Source organism: Artemia franciscana, chromosome 2, assembly GCF_032884065.1.
Source record: "Artemia franciscana chromosome 2, ASM3288406v1, whole genome shotgun sequence".
NCBI lineage: Eukaryota > Metazoa > Arthropoda > Branchiopoda > Anostraca > Artemiidae > Artemia > Artemia franciscana.
This window is the reverse complement of record NC_088864.1, coordinates 58250040-58277928: the sequence shown is the minus strand read 5'-3', so window position 1 is coordinate 58277928 and position 27889 is coordinate 58250040. Positions and strand designations below refer to the sequence as shown.

The 27889-nt window shown below is 34.9% G+C and overlaps 1 protein-coding gene across 3 annotated transcripts in view; it reads right to left on the bottom strand.

Annotated features, from left to right (window-relative positions):
- Window positions 1-27889, bottom strand: part of LOC136043841 (N-acetylgalactosamine kinase-like) — a 74652-nt gene that overhangs the window by 27175 nt on the left and 19588 nt on the right. For all 3 annotated transcript variants that reach the window (XM_065728780.1, XM_065728778.1, XM_065728779.1), the window contains exons 3-6: window positions 24777-24978; window positions 17127-17235; window positions 9902-10059; window positions 2719-2853 (exon numbers count right to left, since the gene is read on the bottom strand). In XM_065728780.1, coding sequence (XP_065584852.1) covers window positions 2719-2853; window positions 9902-10059; window positions 17127-17235; window positions 24777-24978 — 604 coding nt within the window. The remainder of the gene's footprint in view (window positions 1-2718; window positions 2854-9901; window positions 10060-17126; window positions 17236-24776; window positions 24979-27889) is intronic.

The following is a 27889-nucleotide window of genomic DNA, read 5'->3' as shown; positions in this document are numbered from 1 at the left end:
TTCATTAAGATCCCATCACAGGTTCGTAAGTTAAAAATACTTCATTTTTTCTATTTTTTCCGAATTAACCGACCCCCCCCCCCCACCCCACCCCCAGATGGTCAAATCGGGTAAAAGACTATTTCTAATTTAATCTGGTCCGGTCCCTGATATGCCTGCCAAATTTCATCGTCTTAGCTTACCTGGAAGTGCCTGGAGTAGCAAAACCGGGACCGACAGAATTTGCGATCGATATATGTCACTTGGTTAATACCAAGTGCCATAAAAATTGTAAATTCTTTGGAAAGTCACGCTAAAACGTTGTTAAACAACATAGAGGCGTTGAGAGGTAGGCTGAGACTAGACAACAGGCTGATTTATTTTACATGGTTTGCACAAAGAGTTCTGGAAGAGTTAAAAAGAATAAAAGAGCATTGAACATTTTTTCTCAAAGGGTTTTTAGATTTTCCTTTTCGGGTTTTTATAATTTAATTACGAGATGAACGCTTGGATCTTTGAAAAAGTATGTTGTTCGAAAAAGATTTGACGAAAAAGAAAAGATCCTGGGTTCACGCCTAGTATCAGACTTTATACGTTCCTATACTATCAGTCAAAGAGTTGAGTTTTGAGTCAGAAAATTCCTTAGAAAGTCTTATTTGCGTTTCTTAAAAACAAAACTCTTGCTTGTCTTTACTCGGACAAAGACGCCACCCCTCTTACAACCTCAGAGACCTTTGACACTGCCATGACAACTGCCTCAAATGAAAGACTTTTTCAACGTTAAGGAGGGTTAAAACGCACCTCTAAATACCCTCGACTGAGGAACAACTAAGCGAATTACTATTTACAGCGACTCAGCCAGAAAAAGCCAAAATTACTGAGGTGATTATTGCCGTGGAAAAGTTTGCTGCCCTAAGCAAAGAGCGTCTCGCATCAGAATATTTACTCAAATTAAAGTTTAATTTACTCAAAATTTTTGAGCAAAAACATTTTTTGCTCGGAGATTTTCCATGGGGGAATTTTCTATGGGGAGGGAAGTTTTCAGGGGATGAGCTTGCCAGGGGAAATTATACACTTAATTAATTCAATTTTAAGTATAATTAATTCAATTCAAATTAATTCAAAATAAAGTATATTTACTCAAAATTAAGTTGTACTGCCAACAAGTTTATGATAACTTTTACTTAATAAGTTAATGTATTTGAATTTGCCAATGCTTAATTGTGTTATAGACCTATTTACTCACTATTCATAAGTTTGTAACTGCTAAATTTGGTTCAACCATCCTCTTTCTAGGATTTTTCCTAATTTACGCCACTTTTGACTGGCTATTGAGGCATAAATTAAAAGTATTCATGCAGTATAAAAGCTATATATTCGACAACAAATGTTCCACTTGTTAATTATATGAATCTGGAATACGGAACTCGCCGTTAAGTATACAGAGCTCAACCCCACCAGGGCTTCAATATTACAAATGCTTTTCATTTTTTGAGGATAGCATTAAAGAGTTATCTAAGACGAAGTTTATTTAGAATTTTAATTTCAAAAAATTAAAATAAAAATATAATCTGGAAAGATAATAAAATAATTAAATATTTTTACCAAAAAATTACTTCACTTGTTAATTATGAGCCTGGTCGAGTCCTCGCAGGACTTGCAATCAAGCATATTATTTTCCAAAATGTTCCCGCTCAAATGGAATTTAAAGACTTGAATATTAACAAATTTATATTAAAAGACAAACCAAGTAATTAACAAAGTAGATTTAGACTGGGAAGTGCTGCCTGTTTGTGTTGCTAGTAGTTTGTAATTCATTTAAAATAGCAATGACAGTAAAATAACATTTAATTTTTGAAGTTTATTCTTGCCGAATTCCTTGCCAACATACTAAAAATCAGGAAAGATCGGCAATTCAATAATTAATTAAGAGCACCTCTAATTGCAGCTACGCAGTTTTTAATAACAGCAGGCATAAAAAAAAAAAAACAAAAAACAGAAAAAAGAAAACACCAGCAAAAGAGTTAGCTAAGGACATACGAGACTTAACAGCTTAAGAAGATGCAGATTTCCTTTGAGATTTAATTTTTTTAGGCAATCTACAAATTGCTAATTTAAAACAAAATTTTATGAACAAAGAAATTGTAGAATTTAATAAATCAGTTTTGCTTATTTATTTTCATGGTTCAACAAAATTTGACAATTCTTTGTCAAAGAATTTTGTCAATTCTTTGTCGAAGAAAATAAATAAGTTGGTAACGCTAAGGAAACTGTGATATTACGCTAAAAACTTCTTTTTATGAAGCAACAAAAAGAAAGATCAAAGAGACATTCGATTCTAAGGCATGAATAGACGAAAATTGGTCAAAGGGGGAAGTGTTTTTGTTTTAATGTCCCTGGTGCTTTTGGATACATGCTAAAGCTCAAAATATCTGGTTCTATCCATTATCTTATGTTCTTCGCTCACAACTATAATATTTCTCAAAGTTTAATTTTAGTTTCAAGGACACATACTAAAGCACAAAGTATATGGTTCTATCCACTTTCTTTTATTCTTCGCTCAAAACTATAATATTTCCAAAAGCTTGATTTAAGAATTTTAGTGCATAGTTTGGATTATACTGAAATAATCAGGCCACTTGTTACATTCAAGCATACATGTCCACCCAGAAGGGGTATGGGGGCTATCCAATGAGGGTCTCTGAGGGACTATAACAACTTTAATTTAATGAAGCATACCTCCTTTTTTGAATAAGGCTCTTCGTGTAGATCTTCTTTTGTCAGTCGTCTCATTTCGTCTAAGCTTTTACCGAGCCCTTTTTGAAGGTCTGATGGCTTACGAATAGAACCTTTACCATATTTTTGCGATAGAACCTGAGGAAGACAGAAAAAATTCAGTTTAATAGAACGTCAGATGCAGTTATACTGAAGTTTCATAAACTGGAATTGAGATAAATGAGGGTTGAATTTTATAGGGGTTGAGTTGAATGAGGTTTGAGGTGGATGGGGTTGAGTTAGAAGGGGTTGGATTGACCGTGACTTGAGTTAAAATCGCAAGTTGAACACGGTTGAGTTAAACGAAAGTCCAGTTGCATGTCAGCCCTTCTATATATGTTCCTGTTGTAAGCTTAATTCTGATAAAAAGAAACAAGCTACATATCTTCAAAAATACAGCTGAATGCGAAAGTAGGTTTAGCCTCCTTTAACACCACCGAAAAAATACCCGGAAATGACAAGGAATTTGTTTACATTCATGGCAAATCTTACTGAAATGTAATAGGGTAACTAACTTGAAACATAACTCAGAACAATGTAAGGACTTTCGTCACTGACCAAAAGTCTACTAAAGCGAAAAAAAACACGTGTTCTTCACCTCTTAAACTTGGTCAAACCTCTAACAGAAAAGTTCAGAGTCTTTACCGAAGCATTTCCAATGCTAAGTTCTGATACGAAGTATTCCCACTCTCCTTGTGCCTTCATCTTTAGTCAAGCTTAGGTATATTTGAACAGAAACTATCAAGCAATGCTTAAACCTTAGAATCCTTGCATTTGTTTCCATCACCAACCACCTAATTAGATTGTTTTAGCTTCTTTTATCTTTATATCCCTTAATGTCTAATCTTGGCTCTGAGTGATAAGAAGGTCACTAAAAGGAGAAGGGATCTCCCCCCTAAAGGTCCTTATGAGGCATTTCTGTAGGAATGAGTCCAATAATATTCTAGACACAAAGATAAGCCAGTGATCTTGCAAAACTCAATATCATATACTGGCCCAGTGTGATGCCTCGTGTCACTTTTTGTTGTACAAGGTTAAGCTTGAGCCACTGACTCATTAAGGTTGGTATTTTTTCGGCACAAAGTGATGACTCATAAAGGGCCTTCATCAGGCCTAAAACAGCTGCTTTGGTGCAGGCCCAAAGCCTTAGATTAGGAGTTTAGTATAGTAGGATCTGCCATTCCCTTTGATTTAACTTTAGTTCAGATATAAAACATGAGGAACCAATTCTTAAAGAATTTTACCTCAGAGCATCAAAATTAGTTTCAAAAAGCAGATAAGACTATACAAACTAGTAAAAATATCAAGTTTCTCTATAGCATTTTAACATCTTTCTTTAATGTAGGCCTTTAGAGGAGAGACGTGAGGGGCTACAGCCCTCCTATCATATATATATATATGTAGCCCAGATTAGAAATGAAGGTAGAAAAAAGCCTTACTCGTTGTTTCTGGTGCAAATAAATAAGTGAAAGAATGCGTTTGCATTATTACTAAGGCAATCTACTGAGCGACGTGGATTGGCCTAAATAAGTCAAGAATCTTGAGAAGACAGAGGAGACGTATGGGTTATTTTGTGATAAAATCTAGAAATTAGTAAAAAAAACTTTGTGCCAGCTAAAATAAAGCACACGAGACCCACTCTGAACCGAGAAACTGTGGAGCTAATCAAAAGAAAGCAGCAAGCTTGGGGAAAGTTCACCACAATTCACGAAGAATATAAACTATTCTGCCGCATAAGAAATAAAGTAAGAAAACTAACGCGTTATTTTGCAGCTCAAAGACAAAAACAAGTCACCGAAAATATAAAAGAAAATCCCAAGGCTTTCTGGAATTATTTAAGTTCCAAGCGACATAACCAACCTAGCACCCCAACTTTAATAGATCCTTTATCTGGAAAAACATTAGAAGACCCCAATGAAAAAGCCAATCTACTTAATTATCATTTTGCATCAGTTCTTACAACACAATTGGAGGATAGAAGTGAAGCAGTACGAATAGAGGAAGAAAATGTTAGCTGATATTAGTGATGTTAGTGATATTAGCTGATGTTAGTGATAGATTTCGATGAAGAGCCCATCTACCAAAACCTTAAAAAGCTAAACACAAATAAATGTGAAGGCCTAGACGGCATAAACCCTCGCATTCTTAAAGAACTTGCAGCACAAGTCACAAGACCCCTATCTCTCATCTTTATGGCATCTATAGATACGGGAAAATACCTTAGTATCTGGAAAAAGGCAATTATCACCCCAATCTTAAAGAAATGTGAAAAACAAATCCTAATCAATTAAAGGCCAATTAGTCTTACATGCTTCACTTGTAAAATCCTTGAGTCCAAGATAGCAGACAGATTACGAGAATACCTCCCAACCGAAAAGTTAATCAACAAAAGGCAGTTTGGATTTGATTTTTAAGAAATAGGTCAGCTGAACCCCAGCTACTTCTAGTTTCACACACCTGGAGAATAAATGTCGATAAGGGCACACAATTCGGCGCAATATACCTTGATTTTAGTAAAGCCTTCGATAAAGTTTCTCATTCAAAGCTCCTCAGAAGTTAAGAAACTTTTGGGTTGCGGGCAAAACTCTTGGCTGGATAACGAATTTTCTGGCGGGTAGAACTCAGAGGGTGAAAGTAGATAGTCACACTAGCACAGTTGTGACAAAAGTATCTAATGGTATTCCACAAGGCAGCGTCATCTGGCCCCTGCTCTTCAATCTTTTTGTGAAGGACCTGCCTGACAATATGAACTCAAACATCACACTCTTGGCCGAACATACAAAGATTTTAAACCTATTAAATGCCCAAATGATATATGAGAACTGCAAATCGACTTGAACAAGATAACCGATTGGATGACGACGTGGGAAATGGAGGTGAACACAAACAAAAGCTCCCACCTCACCCTTAGACTTCAGAATTTCAAGTCAACCTATAGCTGTAACACCATTCTAATACTAAAAACATCTTTTGAGCGGGACTTTGAAGTAACAATAGACAGCGAGCTAAAATTCACCAACCACTACAAATCCATCGTGAGCAAAGCTTCGAAAGTAGTAGGACTTATTCGTAGAAACTTCACCCTAAGCGATCCTTAGCTTTTTCAACTCAATTCAAGCCTCTTGTTCGTCCTATCATTGAATATGGTGACACGACAATAAGACCTCACTTTCAAAAAGACATTAATGCACTTGAGAAGATTCAGCGAGGAGCAACAAAGTCTGTACCAAAACTAAGAGGCCTCTCCTACTGTGAACGATTTGAAAAGCTGTCACTTCCTTCCATCACCTATAGACTCCTCCGAGGTGATCGTATTGAAACTTTCAAGCTATGTCACAAGTACTAAAATAACATTGGCAAAGATGAAATACTCGTCTTCAACACAAATTGTATTCGAGGACACAACTTTAAGCTAAAGAAAAAAAAACTTTCAATAAAGAAGTTGCAAGGTGGGTTTTCTCAAACCGAGTAGTCAAGGTATGAAACAACCTCCCCCCAAGAAGTAGTTATGGCTGACTCTACCAATTCTTTCAAGAATGGTAGTGACAAGTTTTAAAGTGAATGTAAATTTTTATAGAAGCAAAACCCTTTTTATTGCAGTATATTATCATTATTGTATATTTAAAGAAATAATAGTTTTATTAAATGATCGGATAAAATTACGGTGTAACTTTCGTTAGGGGCGTTTACCTAAGAATTTTGATATAAAAACATATATGTGTTTTTATATGCCCCTTTATTTATTATTTTATAGAATCATTTAAATTTTTACGTATAAACATGAACTTCTGTGTGATAGACTAGGGCTAATTTGAAGCACTAATTATTTATTTTTTATTTCTCCAGCACTAAAAGGGCACTGGAACATAGTAGAGGATTATTTAAGAATTGATTTGAAAACTATTGCTCAAATTTTCGGGCTTTTTATTATTTCGTCACAACAATGCTATCAAAAATGCCATACGACACAAGAACGTGATTTTTCTTTCATCTCTGGAGTATAACGGCTTGAAACCATAAACTTTCTACCGAAACCTCCATGGTCAAAACTCTTGTCCAGATGTTTGAAATCTCTCTCTTGAGATACTCCCCACCAAATTCCCTTCGCAAGGGAAAAAAAGTGTTTTGAAAAAACTGAATGGTAAAAAATCGGATTCAAATACGAAACTGTTTTGTTAACGATATATGCTTTTTTTCATCTGAATACTAAAATGAAGTGCAAAATAGACCTTAAGAAATCAAAAAAAGGACCTCGAAACCAGGAGCGTAATTTGCTATGTAGCAATGGACGCAACTTTCCCTTCCAGACCCAAGGCTGCGCCCCTCCCCACCACCTGAAATTTAGCTTCTTCAAAAATCTTGTCAAAACTGAGATAAGCCTGCATAATTCAAGCATCTAGAGAAACGAGTCAGTTTCCTTTCGTATAGCATTGCCTTTATGGTAATATATGGGTAATTTTTCAACTTTCACTGTCATTTTCACTTGATTTAGAAAAATTGGCTCCAACTTTGCCCTCTTACCCCCCCCCCCTCAGAATTTTATAGAAATTACACACTGCTTGAAACTCGGACGTGTTTTTTTTTTCTTTTTTCCCTGCACTAACAGATCACTGGATTATAGTAGGGCCTTTGAAACGGATAAAGATCAAAGGCTTCCAGAATTATGGTTTTATTTTCTTAAAATACATGTAAAATTATTAAAACGAGGGATCAAACCTTGAGTTTAGGACATTGCAATAAGATAATTTCGGATCATTGCGTAAGTATTTTATGTTCGCTGGATTTTTTTTTTTTTTTTGAGAATGTGAAAACTATACATTTTTGGAAACCTTACGCCATAAGCAGTCAGAAAACAATGTTTCCGCTTGCAGAGAGTCCAACATTGCAGTCATCTTGGAAATCACAACATGACTGCCTTGCAAAACATTTTTGTCCTCATCTCAGCTTCTAAAAAACCTAAAGCATTGATTTTAACTGCTAAAAAGGACCATGAATATAACGGTATCAAAATAAATAAACTAGATTACATAACAAACTGAAATCTGTTTTATTTATTATTTTACAAGTAAAGGAACATGAACAACCAAATAAGTTCTTCATTAAGAACTAGGATGTTCATCATGACAGAAATATCTAAAAGAGAATCAAACATCAAATAGAAAAAGAGAAATGTCAGAAAAGAGAAATATCAAAAAGAGAATCAAACATCAAATAGAAAAAGAAAAATGTCAGAAAAGAGAAATATCAAAAAGAGAATCAAACGAGAAAATCTAGAAGAGAATAAGAGAATCAAAGATTCTTTAAATATCTTCACGTATCACAATCATCATCATTAGCTTAGTATGTACTCTGTGTATCCTCATCATTTTGACATGCATTGCTACACTGGCGAAGATCCGTGCAGGAAAAGTTGATTTTTTGGCAAGATCATCTGTAGGATTGACAGTCTTTTTGTATTTACAAGCTACCATTTCTGTAATGGCCTTTGAGAGCATTTATCATGTTTAGTTTGAGCTAGTCAGCAGGCTTCCTGTCAGCCATTCTGCAGGGGAGCCATCTTCATTTTTAACTATATGTTCGGTACTTAAAAAAACTTGGACATAGTCGTTTTCTTTCAAATGGGCCCTTAAACATGTACCTATGATTTTCAGTGTTGCACTAGTGGTGAACGAAAAAATAACAAAGAGTAAAAAGGAGAAACATCATATCATCCCATACGAATCATTTTCCTTCCTAGTAGAGAAGGGAGATTCTAATTCTCCTATATGGGGTTTTAGGTTATAATGATTTCAATGGTACAGTTTTTTTTTTTATCCGACACCACCTTATGGAGATTTAGGCGATTTTATAAATCACAACAAAAATTCCATCACCAAGATTAATCACAATAAAGCATTACCATTCCTAAATGAGCTTCAAATGGCAATTACTCCACATTAGACAGTTTTTTTTTAGTGTTTTTAGATTTTCGAATACTATGACCTACCATTCTTTCTTTACTAAGTTGCCACCTGTTATCCTACTAGCCCATAGACCCAATAGACTCTATGTTTTTTAAATTTTGAAGGTTTGCATCAACGACCGCTGTGTGGACAAACGCAATGCGTAGTTTTTTTTTTCTTTTCCAGCTCCTTCTTTAAATTTGCATTTTTCCAGTATTAACTATCTCCGAAAAAAACCTTCAGCAGTTCTAAGACATCGATATTCACTACTTTTTAGCTCAAAGTTATCTCAAATATCGGTTAAATTTGAATCTACGTTATTTCGTGACAATCTCTATTATAAAAAGCAGATACATTCGTCCTTTCAGGCCCTTCGTACATCACAGCCAGGCTAAAATCCCCACTGACGGACTATTCACGATTTTAGTTCAACTTCACGACTCATATGAACTTCGAACATATTCTACAAGCAGGGCTTCTTATGCAACCTAGAAAGAACTTTAAAAACATACCCCCCCCCAAAAAAAAAGAAGAACAAACATTATAAAAACGACTGTCATAGGGGTTTCACTGGGTTTTTTTCCACAACTGATTTAATATTGAATAATATAAAATTGCAGCATAAATAGTGAATAGCAAGAAGTTGCAACAAAAAAAAAACAAAGCTATCAAAATCGAAAGAAGTTGCAACAAAAAAAAGAGAAAAAATTTGGAAAAAGTTGAAACATCAGCTAAGAGACCAGACTCACAGGTAATCATTTACAATCAGTGAAGGAAATTTATAGCCTTTTTAGATATAGTCAAAAAATATGACAATATAAACCCTATATCTTTTTTCACAATCTCCTGCAATCTGCAATAGTACAAAGGGAAACATCTTCTGATCAGGATCAGAATCACCGTGACCGAATGATATTTTTATTTTTTATTTTTTCAAAACTTTCCTTCTCTGGTTTCTGGTGGCAAATTCTGCCTCTTCTACATTATAATCGATGGTAATTTATTATTTTACGGTTCAGGGTTGCCATACGGATGAATTTCTAATCACTTCTTTCCTCCCTATCATCGCTGGTTCAGCAACGTCCCCACAAGGAGGGTTGGGGGTAAAGATGAAATCGTTTTCATTTTTTGGAGACAGTCTGAGAATATAATCATATGAACGCCATGATTCTAGAAATTGCAAACTAAAAAGAACTTATTCTTACAAGGGTTCCAATTCTTCCTTCGACAACCCTAACATTAAAACTTTCAAAAGCAGCCTTATTTGCAATAATCATACTATTGAGAACCATAAACACAGCACAATCGGGTAAAAGAACGTCAGTTGTACGCAAAGGATTGAATTCAATCAGTTTTGCATAACCTGAAAGGCAAAACAAAAATATTAACCTCAGTATTTTTAGGATAGTCAATTGGTCATAAGACACATTAAAAGAAAACTTCGATTTATGCTGAAACCGTTCAAACAAAGCGTTCTTTAAAGATTCAAAAGTACGCCTAGGGGACCGATCCTCATTCGCAAAGGACAGAGTAACGGTCCTGAGCTACACACTCATATCCTAATTTTGCTAATGACAACTGGACAAAGTACAAGGGAAGGCAACCTTTTGGCAAAATTCTCCTCTCCCCTCCTTGTGCAAAATCCCAAACATGGCTCTGACCTCATAAAATAGCAATCCAACTTAAAAACGATTTTAACTGAAAATACTTTTAATTACGTTTCAACACTTTGAACTGGTTAAACTGTCGAAGGATGAGTTTACAAGTCTGATTTATAGCTTGTGTCAAGTATCAGCAAAGTAGGATGAGGCGAGCAAATTATTCATCAGTAAAAGGACAATTTTTTATGAAAAATAAATAAAAGAAAACAATTTTTTCAACCGAAAGTAAGCAGCAACATTAAAACTTAAACGAACAAATTATTCCGTATATAAACGGAACTACCCCTTCCTCAATACTCACTCTTTCTGGTGAAGTCTTAAAGTTCTTTAAAAACATAGCATATTCAAACTCGACTGCTCTTGCGTTTGAGCAGTCTTTCTTAAAGAATTGGGACGAAAAGCCAAACTTTAGCGTAAAGAGTGAGGAAGAGGTAGCTCCCCTCGTTTGATTATTAATGTTATTTATCTTCAGTTTAAAAAACTTGTTTTTTCTTCTAAGACGAAACGATCATCCATTGTAAAATACAAAAACAAATAAACACGCATCCTTGATCTTTCTTTTGGCAAAAAAATCACCTTTTTGAAGATAGAAGCATGAAACCTCCACTGTGCGGTTCTCAGATGTGCTGAATCTGATCGTGTGATTTTCATTGACATTACTTGACCTTTTGGGGCTATTCCTCACTTTTCAAAAATCAGGCTAATTTTCTCAAGCCCATAACTTTTGATGAGTAAAATTTAAACTCGATGAAATGTGTAGATTTGAACTCATCATGGACTCAGTGAACCCTTTTTGGGTGACAATTATTATCAAAATACCGTTTCCTAGAGTTTTGGTTACAACGGAACGAAGTGACTCCTAACTTACAGTTCGTTATCCAGAACTGTTCGATAATATAATGAAATATAATGGAAGATGGGAAAGCAAAAAAACATTATGCAGCACTTCTAATCTAACGCCTTTCGCTGCAGACTTAGAAGTGTCGCACTCTGTTTACTTTTTAGGGCAGCTCCATTCGGCAATGTTACTATTTAAGGCTCAAAAAACTAATCAGGCACATTTGCAGGTTTTTTTGTGTTTTTTTTTTTAAGGCCAAATCCGGTGAAAGAAAAGCTGTTTTTTCTCTTCCAAATTGGTCTGAAAAACAAAAATGAAGATAGGGTTTTATATTTTATCGGCTGATAAAATATATGATTTAAAGTATAATGGTTATTGGTAACGAAATCTTAAAGTATTACATGAAGTTCTAACAACAGTCCCATTGTATAAACTAAAAATAGACTATTAAGTTGAGTTAATGTTAAGTTAATTATTACTTATTTTTAAGCAATTTTTTAAATAAACATTAAATAATAAATGAATATATATTGAATAATAAAAAAATATTGTAAATAATATTATTAATGATCTGATATTGTTAATCATTATGATTAATTGTTACGATTAATTAATGATATTATTAATGGATCTGTTCTTGACCGCATTTTATTTCTGAGCTAGGTTAATGATCTGATTTCGGCGGTAAAAAAGAACAGGTCTCTGGCATGCTGCAAGCTATGTCATCCTGATGCTCGATCGTGTTCCAATACTACTTCTAATGAAGATTTTCTAGTTGCTTTTGCTGATGACACCACCCTTGGGAAGACGGAATGAGACATCAAGTCTAACCTTGTGGCAATGTTCGAGAGTTATTTCATGGTTTAATGCAAATTACTTGGCCTTGAATGTTGGTAAGTCACCTTTTCTTATTTTTTCTCGAATTGGTATAGCTTTCCCTCAGCTTACACACTTTCAGGCGTCACAAGGTTCCTTGTGTAGACCAGAATCGGGTGGTCCGGTTTCTTGGTATCCTGATTGATGAGAACCTTTAATTTAAAAACCATATAGCTTTGAGTAGGGTTGAGGTCTCACGGAGTTTAAGTATAATTCGGAAACTTAGACACACATTTCCAGGATCTATTCTGAAGCTTCTTTTTTTCTGCCTTGTCCAGTCATATGTTTCTTATTACCCCATTGTATGGATGTCTACTTTTCCGTCCACACTGCGGTCACTTTCTGTCATGCATAATAAAGCACGGCGTCTGGTTATGGACACCAACCGTTCCTCACCATGCATGACAGAAAGTGACCGCAGTGTGGACGGAAAAGTAGACATCCATACAATGGGGTAATAAGAAACATATGACTGGACAAGGCAGAAAAAAAGAAGCTTCAGAATAGATCCTGGAAATGTGTGTCTAAGTTTCCGAACTATACTTAAACTCCGTGAGACCTCAACCCTACTCAAAGCTATATGGTTTTTAAATGAAAGGTTCTCATCAAGCAGGATACCAAGAAACCGGACCACCCGATTCTGGTCTACACAAGGAACCTTGTGACGCCTGAAAGTGTGTAAGCTGAGGGAAAGCTATACCAATTCGAGAAAAAATAAGAAAAGGTGACTTACCAACATTCAAGGCCAAGTAATTTGCATTAAACCATGAAATAACTCTCGAACATTGCCACAAGGTTAGACTTGATGTCTCATTCCGTCTTCCCAAGGGTGGTGTCATCAGCAAAAGCAACTAGAAAATCTTCATTAGAAGTAGTATTGGAACACGATCGAGCATCAGGATGACATAGCTTGCAGCATGCCAGAGACCTGTTCTTTTTTACCGCCGAAATCAGATCATTAACCTAGCTCAGAAATAAAATGCGGTCAAGAACAGATCCATTAATAATATCATTAATTAATCGTAACAATTAATCATAATGATTAACAATATCAGATCATTAATAATATTATTTACAATATTTTTTTATTATTCAATATATATTCATTTATTATTTAATGTTTATTTAAAAAATTGCTTAAAAATAAGTAATAATTAACTTAACATTAACTCAACTTAATAGTCTATTTTTAGTTTATACAATGGGACTGTTGTTAGAACTTCATGTAATACTTTAAGATTTCGTTACCAATAACCATTATACTTTAAATCATATATTTTATCAGCCGATAAAATATAAAACCCTATCTTCATTTTTGTTTTTCAGACCAATTTGGAAGAGAAAAAACAGCTTTTCTTTCACCGGATTTGGCCTTAAAAAAAAAAACACAAAAAAACCTGCAAATGTGCCTGATTAGTTTTTTGAGCCTTAAATAGTAACATTGCCGAATGGAGCTGCCCTAAAAAGTAAACAGAGTGCGACACTTCTAAGTCTGCAGCGAAAGGCGTTAGATTAGAAGTGCTGCATAATGTTTTTTTGCTTTCCCATCTTCCATTATATTTCATTATATTATCGAACAGTTCTGGATAACGAACTGTAAGTTAGGAGTCACTTCGTTCCGTTGTAACCAAAACTCTAGGAAACGGTATTTTGATAATAATTGTCACCCAAAAAGGGTTCACTGAGTCCATGATGAGTTCAAATCTACACATTTCATCGAGTTTAAATTTTACTCATCAAAAGTTATGGGCTTGAGAAAATTAGCCTGATTTTTGAAAAGTGAGGAATAGCCCCAAAAGGTCAAGTAATGTCAATGAAAATCACACGATCAGATTCAGCACATCTGAGAACCGCACAGTGGAGGTTTCATGCTTCTATCTTCAAAAAGGTGATTTTTTTTTTTGCCAAAAGAAAGATCAAGGATGCGTGTTTATTTGTTTTTGTATTTTACAATGGATGATCGTTTCGTCTTAGAAGATCGATAGAGGGCTCGTTCGAACAAAAATCAAAAGTTCTTATGTCCTTTTTAAGTGATAAAAAGATTGGAGGGCATTTAGCTCCCCTATAATGCTGCCTTTTTCCCAGAGGCCGATCAAAATTGTAAGGTAGCCATTTGAAGAAGAACAGTTGAAAAGTCCAATAGCTTTGCCTTTGGAGATGATAAGATGCCATATAACCCCTGAGGAAAAGGGCTATAAGTTAAGCAATTTGCCCATTGTTCATATATTATGTGCTATTGGGAGATATATGGATTTATTTATTTTTTTTGGGGGGGGGGTGGGTGAGGGGTATTTTCCATGGTGTTAATTTTCATTGAAATTTTTACTAGGTAAATTTTACGTGGGGGGGGGGGTAGGAAGGGGATTTCCTGATGTGACGGAAACACGGTCAGGAATAAAATAAAAACAAGTTTTTTAAACTGAAGATAAATAATATTAATAATCAAACGAGGGGAGCTACCTCTTCCAAAGATATACGCGGCTTAGGATTTAACTTGCGTAACGAACTTCTATATTCGTTTGTTTTTATTACGTATATGAGGAGGGTTCACCCCCTCGTCAATACCTCGCTCTTTACACTAAGGCTTAAAATTTGTCCCAATTCCTTAAGAATGACCTCTGAATCACAAGGCCATTGAATAAATAGTTGAAATTAATAAAATTACTTTAGCGTAAAGAGCAAGATATTAGGAGGAGGTGAACCCCTCATATGCGTAATAATTTCTGTTTGTTTTAAGTTTTAATGCTGCTCCTTACTTTCACTTGAAAAAAATGTTTCATATTTATTTTTTCATTGTTTTTAAAAAAATACTAAAAAATCCTGTGCCCCCTACATGGAAATTTTCTTCCACCATGACAAATTCCTCCGTGGAAAGTTCTCCCGCATAACCCCTCCCCCAACCAAACAATCCCCCTGAAAGCGTCTGTACACTTCCCAGAAACATTACAATATGTAAACACTGGTCAAAGTTTGTAACTTGCAGCCACTCCCACGGGGATTAAAGGGGAGTAAATTGTCCCCAAAGACATAGTTATTAGGTTATTCGACTATGCTAAATAAAATGGCTATCTCAGAATTTTGATCCGGTGACTTTGGAAATAAAATGAGCGTGGGAGGGGGCCTAGGTGCCCTCCAATGTTTTTGGTCACTTAAAAAGGGCACTAGAACTTTTAAATTTCCGTTGGAAAGAGCCCTCTCGCGACATTCAAGGAACACTGGGTCGATACGATTACCCCTGGGGAAAAAACAACAAACAAACAAATAAACATACATCCGTGATCTGTCCTGTGTAAAAAAATACAAAATTTCACATTTTTGTAGATATTAGCTTGAAACTTTTACTGTAGGGTTTTCTTATACGCTAACTCTGATGGTGTGATTTTCGTTAAAATTCTATGTCTTTTAAGGGGTGTTTTCCCCTATTTACTAAAATACGGCAAATTTTCACAGGCTTTTAACTTTTAATGGGTAAGTCTAAACTTAATGAAACTTATATATTTAAAATCAGCATTAAAATGCGATTCTTCCGATGCAACTATTGATATAAAAATTCTGTTTCTTAGAGTTTCGGTTACTATTGAGCCGGGTCGCTCCTAACTACAGTTCATTATCACGAACTGTTTGACACTGTTCATTTTTCATTACGTTTTCCTTTTAGTAGTATAATATTAGTTTTTGGTATTCATTACTTCTATGTAATTTTAAAACTAAGTGAAGAGTTTACAGTATTCTTCGGTGATTTTAGAGTTTTCTAAGAAGGAAAAAGTTGAAACACCGGAGCCACTGTTTAACTCTCTAAATATAAACAGTAAACTTATTTGTTCCGTTTTCTTTATTTTAGTGTAAGGTGGACGCGGCACATATTTCACTCAAAGTAGTCCAGGAAACACACTTTAAACAGTTGCTTTTCTTTTATTCTTCTTTATTTTTATTTATTATTTTATCTTTTATTTATTATGCTATTTTTATTTTTTATTATTTTACTTTATTTTACTTTATTGTTTCATTATTCTATTATTTTACTTTATTTATTATTTACTATTATTTTATTATTTATTATTTTACCTTATTATTATTCTACTTATTATTTTATTTATTATTTATTATTTTATTTTAATTTTATTATTCTTTTATTATATCGCAGGCAAATGTTTTTAAGGTAATTGAGAGTTGATAGCTTTAGTTGCGTTTGTTAGGGTATCACATTGACACCCCATACAATGATCCTATTTTTGATACTTTTCACTTGAAATTATAATTTCTAACTTTAATGAAATGAAAGTTGATATGATACTCTCATCCATCTCATACTGCTGTTTAAATATAAGAGGTAAAAAACCAAAAAATTCGTCCAATTTATTATAAAGCAGGAAATATTTTTTAGTGTAAATAGTGTATTTCACAGCTTACTTCAATGGTTTATATCAACAGTCTAAATTTTAACAAAATACGTTGCAAGATGAAACACTTTCTCCCTAGTCAATATCATATTCAAGTTCATTGTCATTTTATCTAAATATATGTAACCTATTTTTCATGACTGTGTGCATGACTCAAAAATTGAATGGCATCAAAATAATAAGAATTTCGTCCCGAGGATCCAACTTGGGTCTATTCATACCTTAAAACAACAATTATAAAAGATTTTTCTTTTGGTTGTTCAAAATTTCTGAACTTTTAGGGTCGTCTTACATTTCGGTCAGTGTTGCCACGTTGAACCGTAAAAATAAATTTGCAAAATTTGACAGTAAAATTTCGTTAATTTGATAAGAATTTTTGTCAGTTAAACAGCTATACCTTCTTAAGTTGTTCGGCACCACACATTTTTAGCTGTGGGCTATTTTATTTATCTAAGTAACTTTTTTTGAAATTTAGTGTCCTCTACCAACGAAAACTAAATAGTTTACACTTAACCAATTCAAAGAATCAGATTACATTCTCACTTTCATAAGTACATTGGAAATTTAATCATTAGAGTTTAAGTATAAGCTTTTTTATGATGTCCAAGAGAATCTAGGCTGTTAAAATACAATCCATCACCCATAAAATTTTTACCACGTTCAGCCATCATGGCAATGGCTTGATCCATTCCTCCACCTTCAGTGCCAACAAATTTCTCACTTGTAGCGCATAAGCCAGCTAATTCAGTTTTAACAAGACCAACCTGCAAATTGTCATGGTCAGACATGAATTCCTAAGAACTTGAATAGGAAAATAATATTTAAAAAAAAATGATAATATTAATAATAAATAAGAAAATAAATTAAAAAATATATTTCTAAGCAATTTTTCTAGCGCTCTTAGTATGGGAAATAAAGTTTAAGGTAATTGCCACCCTTTGCAGCCCCAACCGTTCTTCTTTGGGTAGATTATTGCCCACTTAATACCTTTCGAATATATTTGCCCATCAGGCTGGTTGTAACTCTTTAAAGCTGCTATTCAGTAATATAGACTAAAATCATGAATACAGGTTAAGTCATATTTATTATTTAGTGTTTTTTTGTAAATATGTCCATAGTTTTGATGATCAAAACAGCTCTTTTAGCCATTTATTCTCAAATATAACAAATTAAAAAGAACCTGTCGAGATTATCTCACCAAAATATTTCGACTTTTGAGTCTTGTCTGAGTAACGGAAAGTGATCTAAAAATTTAGGTAAATGAAAATTTCAAGCTTTAAGCAGGCGGTGCGCTTTCTAAATATAATTATCATTACATACTGATTAATGATTATCATATATAATGATAACTATTAATCACTGTTTTCGCGCAACAACACCAAATAGTAAGAAGCTTTGCCCCTCCCCCTTTTCAACCATCAACGCCACAGAAATATTACGATAAGTGAAGTTTCTTTATTACCCTCCAAACTTGGAATAATTTTTATTTGGCTAAAAAGAAGCAGAACTATTTGATTTTAAGCTAAGTTTATGAGTATGATAACAAAATTAAGAGTAAATTAGAAAAAGCGAAGGTCTTGTCCAGTGTTGCCAATTGCAGTATATTTGTCGCTTTTTAGTCGTTTATTTCCATATTAGTTACTGGGCTTATAACCCTTCCCCTGAGAGCTGGGGGGTGTCATCTTCAACGACATAATTAATGGACCTTTTAACCACGCTGAGCATGACTGTAATCTCAAAATTTTGATTGGCTGCATTTCGGCAAAAGGTGAGCGTATAGGGGGTAAAGGAACAATAATCAACAGAGACATTAAACTGAAAAAACAAGAGCTAAGAGTTCATAAGGCACTTGTGACGAGGTCAGAAGAGCCAAGAGCTCATAAGGTATGAGCTCTGACAAAATTCTAAGAATCAATAGATTACTTTAAAAGGAAAATCAGAAGCTTAATGCCGGTCGGGATTTAAAATAAGTGCTCTGAGTCACGACGTCCTTCTAAGTATCACAACTCATTAAGATCCGATCATTCAATCGTAAGTTAAAAATACCTCAATTTTTCTAATTTTTCCTCTCCCTTAAGCCCCCCAAATGGTCGAATCGGGAAAAACGACTTTATCAAGTCAATTTGTCCAGCTCCCTGACACGCCTACCAATTTTCATCGTCCTAGCAGTCCAGAAGCGCCAAACTCGCCAAAGCACTGAACCCCACCCCCTAACTCCCCCAAAGAGAGCAGATCCAATCCGGTTACGTCAATCACATACCTACGACATTTATAAGCGTTTTTCAAGATTTCCGGTTTTCCCTTCCAACTCCCTGCAATGTCAACAGATCTGGTGGGGATTTGAAATAAGAGCTTTGAAACATGAGTTCCTTCCAAATATCAAATTTCATTAAGATCCGGTCACCCGTTCTTAAGTTAAAATAACTCAATTTTTCCAAATTAATAACCCACAGCTCCCCTAAAGAGAACAGATCCGTTCCAATTATGTCAATCACATATCTATAATTTGTGCTTATTCTTCCCATCAGTTTCATCCCGATCTCTCAACTCTAAGTCTTTTCTATGATTTCCGGTTTCCAAGACTTTCGGTTTCCTCCTCCAGCTCCCCCCAATGTCACCAGATCTGGACGGTATTTAAAAAGAAAGTTCTAAAGCACAAGATCCTTCTAAAGATCAAATTTCATTAAGATCTGATCACCTATTCGTAAGTTACAAATACCTCATTTTTTCTAATTTTTCCGAATTACTCTCTCCCTCCCAACTCCACCAAAGAGAGCGGATCCTATCCGGTTATTTCCGGTATTGGACTTTTGCTTATTCTGCCCACCAAGTTTCATCCTGATCTCTCCGCTTTAAGCGTCTTCCAAGATTTCTGGTCCCCCCCCCCAATGACACTGGATCCGGTCGAGATTTAAAATAAAAGATCTCAGCTGCGAGGTCCTTCTAAATATGTGTATGTTTATATGTACACTTTTAAATATGTGTGTCTCAGTTGCGAGGTCCTTTTAAATATGTGTATGTTTATATGTACACATTAAATATGTGTGTATATGTTTATATATACACTTTTTTGTGTGTGTTTGCATTTAATGAGTTAGTATTATTGATGATTAAAGCAACATGAATGTAGTCGCTATTACAGACCAGAACGGCTTTTTTGTGACTAATTGATATGTATATGATATAAAGGTTTTAAATAAAAATTTACCTACCTACCTACCTATGAAATTTCATGAAGATCCGATCACTCCTTCGTAAGTTAAAAATACCTTGATGATTAAAGCAACATGAATGTAGTCGCTATTACAGACCAGAACGGCTTTTTTGTGACTAATTGATATGTATATGATATAAAGGTTTTAAATAAAAATTTACCTACCTACCTACCTATGAAATTTCATGAAGATCCGATCACTCCTTCGTAAGTTAAAAATACCTCATTTTTTCTAACTTTTAGAATTAACCTTCCCCCCCCCCAACTCCCCCAAAGAGAGCGGATCCGTTCCGGTTATGTCAATCACGTATCTAGGACTTGTGCTTGTTTTTCCCACCAGGTTTCATCCGATCCCTCCACTCTAAGCATTTTCCAAGATTTTAGGCTCCCCCCAACTCCCCCCAATGTCACCAGATCCGGTCAGGCTTGAAAATAAGAGCTCTGAGACACGATATCCTTCCAAATATCAAAATTCATTAAAATCCGGTCACTCCTTCGTAAGTTACAAATACCTCACTTTTTCTAATTTTTCAGAATTGAAGAACCCCCCCCCCCCCAACTCCCCAAAGGGAGCGGATCCGTTCCGGTTATGTTAATCACGTATCTAGGACTTGTGATTATTTTTCCCACTATCCCGATCCCTCCACTCTAGACGTTTTCCAAGATTTTAGGTCCCCCCAACTCCCCGCGATGTCACCTGATCCAGTCGGGATATAAAATAAGAGCTCTGAAACACGATATCCTTCTAAACATCAAATTTCATTAAGATCCGATCACCAGTTCGTAAGTTAAAAATACCTAATTTTTTCTAATTTTTCCGATTTAACCGTCCCCCCACTCCCCCATCCCAGATGGCCGAATCGGGGAAACAACAATTTCTAATTTAATCTGGTCTGGTTCCTGATACGCCTGACAAATTTTAGCATCCTAGCTTACCTGGAAGTGCCTAAAGTAGCAAAACCAAAGTAGCCAAGCTAAAGTATGAAAAAGTTTGAACCGATTAAAGCCTAGCACAGAGGTAAATACTCCTAAATTGTCTCATATACCAAGGAAAGAAACTGGATTTTTTTTACCCAGAAAGGGGGAGAATTTACATTATCTTAGCAGCAGACAACCATGGTATTACCTTTTGTATCTAGCACAAAAGATTGTCGTTTTTCGTTTATACTATTTTTTCTATACTGGCATAACCTAAGGAAATCCTGGGCTAAGTGGTAGGGTAATAAAAAGATTAGGAAACTACTACCCCATTGCAAACCTGTGAACAAGTTTAACTTCCATTCATATTTATTTATTTATTTATAACCCACAAACGAACATAGACAATGACAGTGAGGAGTAGTGAAAAATAGTTCAGTTTTGCTACTGACAAACTCTAAATAATACTTTGTAATACTGTAATACTGTAGTGTGCCGTCTGTTACGAGAATAGTAGTCCAAACTGGTCATTTGAAGGACCGTACGTCAAACGAGCTGCAAAAAAATATGTACCGATCTTTTGTTTTCTAGGGATCCCCAGAAATCCCCAGAAAACAAAAGATCGGTACAGCTTTTTCAGTGAGTAGCAAAACTGAACTATTTTTCACTACTCCTCAGTATCATCTGTTACGTCTGTTACCGTCTCAGTGTGCCGTCTGTTACGACGTAATACTGTAGTGTGCCGTCTGCTATTTGCAACCGGCTTCTTCGCCGTAGAATCCATATGTCTGCCTCAGTAGGAAATGCAGCAACCTACGTAGGGACCATGGAGGTCGCAGAGCTTTCTGACGAAGAAAATGATCAGAGAACATCATGTTATGAGCTAAATACTACATCGGGCGTAAATATACGTTAAAAAAAAAATAAAGATAGTGCACGTTATCGCCTGATAGTACCTTTTGAACAATCAATTATTTAATTTTGCTTCAGCAGAGTGGCATTCCTGCCTTTTCTGATTTTATATCACACTTTTCAGCAGTTTTTATTAAGTAGTCTCGCCTTTTACTTGGCTGGATTATTCGATTTACTCAAATTAGCTAAGCCCCTGAATCAGCGATTGAATAGCTTCAGTAACTATCCGTCTCTGAGTCTAGATTGGATGAGGGAAATAGGAAAACAGTTTGCATTGTCACTAACGTTGATTACTCTATTAAATATTTTCTGCTCCAGAAAAGAACAATAGCCAGTTGATACCCACGCCCAGGCACGTACGCAGGATTTTTTTTTCTTTTGGGTGGGGGCCAAAACCTTCGAAACAGCAGATACAAAGTAGCACTTTTTTTTATTTAGTAATGCAAAAAGCACGTATATTGGAAAATACAGATTAACTTTAATCTGTAATATTGTAGCGGATGGGGGGAAGAAGACTGAAGCCTCAAAAGTACGTTTTCGGCTCAGGTTGTGTTCATAGCGATTTAGAACCAGTGTTTAATCTATTATATCCCATTGAAAGGGAACTTTTAGGGTTAACAGTGCAATATGGGTGCTGTAAGGAGTAAGTTCTTCAATTGCAACAAGAGCTAAAAGCTCGTATGGCACTTGTGACGAGGAAAGAAGAGCTGAGAGCCAAGAGCTTATATGGTATGAGCTCTAACAAAATTCTAAGAATCAATAGATTGATTTAAAAGGAAAATCAGAGGCTTAATGCCGGTCAGGATTTAAAATAAGAGCTCTGAGTCACGATGTCCTTCTAAATATCAAAATTCATTAAGATCCGATCACCCACTCGTAAATTACAAATACCTCATTTTTTTCTAGTTTTTCCTCTCCCTTTAGCCCCCCAGACGGTCAAATCTGGGAAAACGACTTTATCAAGTCAATTTGTGCAGCTCCCTGACACGCCTACCAATTTTCATCGTCCTAACACGTCCAGAAGCGCCAAACTCGCCAAATCACTGAACGCCTCCAGCAACTCCCCCAAAGAGAGCGAATCCAGTACGGTTACGTCAATCACGTATCAAGGACATTTGCTTATTCTATCCACCAAGCTTCATCCCGATTCCTCCACTCCAAGTGTTTTCCAAGATTTCCCACTCCAACTCCCCCCAATGTCAAAAGATCTGATCATGATTTGAAATAAGAACTCTGAAACATGAATTCCTTCTAAATAACAAATTTCATTAAGATCCGATCACCTATTCGTAAGATAAAAATACCTCAATTTTCACGTTTTCCAAGAATTCGGGCTTCCCCCTCCAACTCCCCCCAATGTCACAGTATCTGGTTGGAATTTAAAATTAGAGCTTTAAAGCACAAGATCCTTCTAAATATCAAATTTCATTAAGATCTGGTCACCCTTTCGTAAGTTACAAATACCTTAGTTTTCGCAATTACCCCCCCCCAACTCCACTAAAGAGAGCAGATGTCCGGTTATGTCAGTCACGTATCTTAGACAGGTTTTTATTCTTCCCATCCAGTTTCATCCTAATCTCTCCGTTTTAAGTATTTTCTAAGATTTCCGGTCCCCCTTAACTGCCCCCCCCCCGCAATAACACTGGATCCGGTTGAGATTTAAAATAAGAGACCTGAGTTACGAGGTCCTTCTAAACATGAAGTTTCATGAAGATCCGAACACTCCTTCGTAAGTTAATAATAAGTCATTTTTTCTAATTTTTCAGAATTAAACCCACCAACCCCCAATAGAGCGGATCTGTTCCAATTATGTAAATCATGTATCTAAGACTTCTGATTATTTTTCCCACCATGTTTCATCCCGATCCCTCCAATCTAAGCGTTTTCCATGATTTTAGGTCCCTCCCCCAAACTCCCACCAATGTCACCAGATCCGGTCAGGATTTAAAATAAGAGCTTTGAGAAACGATATCCTTCTAAATATCAAATTTCATTGAGATCTGTTCACCCCCCAACTACCCCAAAGAGAGCGGATCCGTTCCGTTTATGTCAATCATGTATCTAGGACTTGTGCTAATTTTTCCCACTCTAGGTGTTTTCCAAGATTTTAGGTTTTCCCCTCCCAACTCCCCCCCCAATGTCACCAGATCCGGTCGGGATCTAAAACAACAGCTCTGAGACACGGTATCCCTCCAAACATAAATTTCATTAAGATCTGATCAACCGTTCGTAAGTTAAAAATACTTTATTTTTTCTATTTATTCCGAATTAACGGGCCCCCCCCCCCCAGATGGTCAAATCGGGAAAACGACTATTTCTAATTTAATTTGGTCCGGTCCCTGATACGCCTGCCAAATTTCGTCGTCCTAGCTTACCTGGAAGTGCTTAAAGTAGCAAAACCGGGACCGACAGACTGAAAGACCGACAGACAGGCCGACAGAATTTGCGATTGCTATATGTCACTTGGTTAATACCAAGTGCCATAAAAGGTAGATTTTAATGAAAAACGATAGTTTCCAAAATTGATCCATTAAAAGCTGTACTTTATCCTGAAAAACGCCCTAATATCAAGGATAATTCTATTTTGCTGTGGAAAGTACTCTCTTTACAAAAAAAAATAACAGTACAATTGCTAATTACTTCAAAGAGGGTAAAACGTTAGACAGAAAATGGGTTAATAATTGGGCAGTGACTTGACTGGATAATTGCATGATGTAAAATCTCCCAAAAAAGGCTTCAAACATATATCTAGATTCTTAATAAATGTCCTACTTTTGCCAGAAATCCCAAGAAACCATGAGGAAATTACACATTTCACAAAATTTCGGGGGGGCCCGGGCCCAAAGCCCCCCCCCCCTGCGTACGTGCCAGCCCACGCCTAAGGAGAAGTCAGAGATGTTGCGTATAGAAAGAGAGAGGATGGCTCCCAAACAAATTCCGTCAGTACTATTTGAAAGACTGCCTCGGTTTATCTAGACAAGCTAACTGCCTATTGGGACCACATATTGCTTTACAGCGTATAAGGTAAGTCAGTTATTCAACAATTTTTGAGGAAGATTAGACAAGGTTTAAAATGTCAAAATAAATCCAAATACAACCACTATTCAAAAAAAGAAAAAGGGGAAATAAGTTAAATCTCGGTTTCATAGACACTTTAGCTAAAATAAGAACCACCTCCCCCCAAAAAAAGAAGAAGAAAAAAACACCACCACAAACAAAATTGTTCGTCGCAGCAGAAAATCAAAAATTTATATAACTCACCTCATAAATATGATTCATTATCATAGCGCCTGCACAAACAAGTGCACTGGAGCTTGATAAACCAGCAGAGGGCGGTATATCTCCAAGTATACAAACTTCAACACCGCTATTGATATTCAAATTTCTTTCTTTAGCCATGTTAATTACTCCAAGGACTCCAGATAAGAAATAATTTGACCAATGAAAAGTTGTTTTATCAATACTGAGGAAAAAAAATATCATCAGAGTTGCTGAGGAAAAACTAATCATCTGAGTTGAATTTTTTGGACATGCCTGGGCAGTAGCCAGGGGGGATCCCTCCTCTCTCAATTTTTAACCCCTATATTCTTAAAATGCCTTTCATTGAAAAACACTTTTTTAGTATTTCCACTGAAAAAATATATTAAAAACACCAACGTTCCCCCCTCCAACATTTTCGCAAAAGGGTATCCCTGTGGACATATTAAGTGACAGTTTAGACCAGTACAAACTAGAGAAGTACCAGTGGAAGATAAAGAAGAGTAATGCCACTTAATTTGACAGTATTTTTTTTTTTTTTTTTTTTTTTAAGGTATCTTAGATCCACTTATAACAGAGAACAACACTAAGTGACAAAGCCATTTAAGAATTAAAAAGCCTTTTTCAAAGGCAACATTTAGTATACGGTAGGTCTATAAAAAAGATTCAGTTGTCATAATTTTTTCAACCAAAATTATAGTTCAGAGAACTATTCTTTGGAACTGACTCTTTTTTAAGAAATTTCAATAAATTTCAGAAATAGTTTTTTTTTAAGCCAAATGAACTTTTTTCCTAAAAATATCTTGCCTATTAGGTATCTACCAAAATACACAAGCTGTAAAAACTAAAACCCATAAAAATCACTCAAAAAATACATCACTTTTACAGAGTCGAAACAAGAAACGCCTGGTCAGAGACAACATGATTATTATGATAAAAATCAAGGTTTCCTCTGCTCTGATAAACATAACAGGCAAAGTCTTAAATCACATTTGTGGGAACATTTGAGGCATTATATCAAAAATTGCTACCATTTTAGCTAAAAAGTGGTAAATAGCAAGTGAAATTGTTAACAAGTAGTCTAAGCATTCATATTTAATCCATCATGCTAAGAGCAATTTTTGGAAAAACAAAAACAAAAAAAAAAACAATACGGTTAAATCATGCACTGAAATGACTGACTCAAAATTTTGGGCAACGTCGATTTACTATGTAATCATAAAATATATTTGGAAGCACTGTTTTATGTTAAAGAATACTGAAAAATAATTTAACATAAAAACAGACATAACTTAAGTCTAACCTCCAAAAAATTGTTTATCATAAATTCTTTTTTTTTTGCTATTGAAAGGTAGTTTTTCTTAAATTTAAAGTCATAACAGGACATAAATAGCACATAATTCATTTTTCTTTATATTTTTGAAAACATAAAAGACAGCAGTTTCAAACAATAACAAATTGTTTGGAAAAATGAAACAGTTTTGTAAATATGTGAATGGGAATGGCACAAAAGTAAACTACAACCAAGCCAATGAGACGACCACAAACCCCTTATGTGCTGCTGACACTACTACAGAATTTTACATAGAAGATCAATAAAAAATAAAACTACAAAATAAATAAACAATAAAAAAAATAAATCAATTAAAAAATAAGTCAATAAAAAAAAAACTACAATCGGGTAACATAATTAGATTATTCGGCTGTTATTCAAACAATTAAATAATGATTCTTCGGCAGAAAAATATATCAATAAAAAAATAATGAATCTATAAGAAAAGTAATCAATAAAAAAAAAACTAGAATCAGGTAACGTAATAAATTATTTAGCACTAATTCAAACAATGAAATAATGACGCTTGAGCAAAAAATAAACCAATAAAAAAATATAATAAATTCATAAAAAAAAGTAAATAACTAAATAAAAAATAGAATTGGGTGACATAATTAGATTATTGGCTGTTATTTAGACAAATAAATAATTATTCTTGAGCAAAGGAGAACACCAAAAAAAACAAAAAAAAAAAAAATAAAACGAAGGCCTATGCCCAACTATACCAAGGGGACAAGCTGAGAACTAGCTCATCTTCAGCTGTTTTATATACAAAAATTCTATTCTGGTTAATTCAAAAAGGGCCTAGCCACCCTTCTAGTTTTATCCAGCTCCCTATTTTTTTTTTTTTTAGCAACAACAACTTCAACAACTTAATTAATTACTCTTCGATTACTAAATGAAATCCATCGTTTTATAACACTTTTATCTGTGTTGGTTAAATAAACAACAAATCTCAGTCCCATGTGGCATCATTGTTGTTCTACTTATATATATATATTCGATATATATTCGGCTAAATATATTCGATGTTTGTGTCAAGTCTCACCATGTTTTGCACAATAATGCGGTATTTATTCTACCTGATGAACAACGCAATGCCTCCGTCTAATTAAAACAAGATGAATGGCGCCACTGTTTAATTTGTTTTTCTTTGGCAATGTTAGTTTAAAGCATCTTAATAATATAGGAACGTGTTTTGCTAATATATTCGTTTGTCAAAATGAAAGCTAATGTCATAAAGCTAGAGAGATAGAATATATTAGGATGCCAATTTGCAGTGAGGCACTTTTTTCTTTGGTGCTGCTAGAATAAGATAATAAAAAGTAGATAGGCAAAAACGTGCCTGTAAGATTACCTTCTCCAGTGGCGGTTCTGACATCTCTTGCCTCCGGGGCAAAATCTTGAATAGCACGCCCGCCCTGTCTCCCAAAAATTTTCAGGCCAAATTAAAAAAAAACAATTTTCTGACAAAATCTTCTTACTTTAGCCTCTGTAAAATTATCCATTATCTCAACATCCTGTAAATACCAACAGCTTTGAATATAAAATACCACAAAAAAATATTTATATTAATTAAATTTAGTCTACTTACTTTTACCTTCAAGGAATGGTGACGAAGATATGGAAAAAAAATGAAAATTTCGGATTCAGTTTGCTTATACTTTCTGCCAACTGCGCTTTCTACTGTATTTAAGCAAAACACAAATATATTTAATGGTTGGATTATTTACAATTGATTATTTATCTTTATTTACTGTTATATTATTTATTCAAAGTTTTG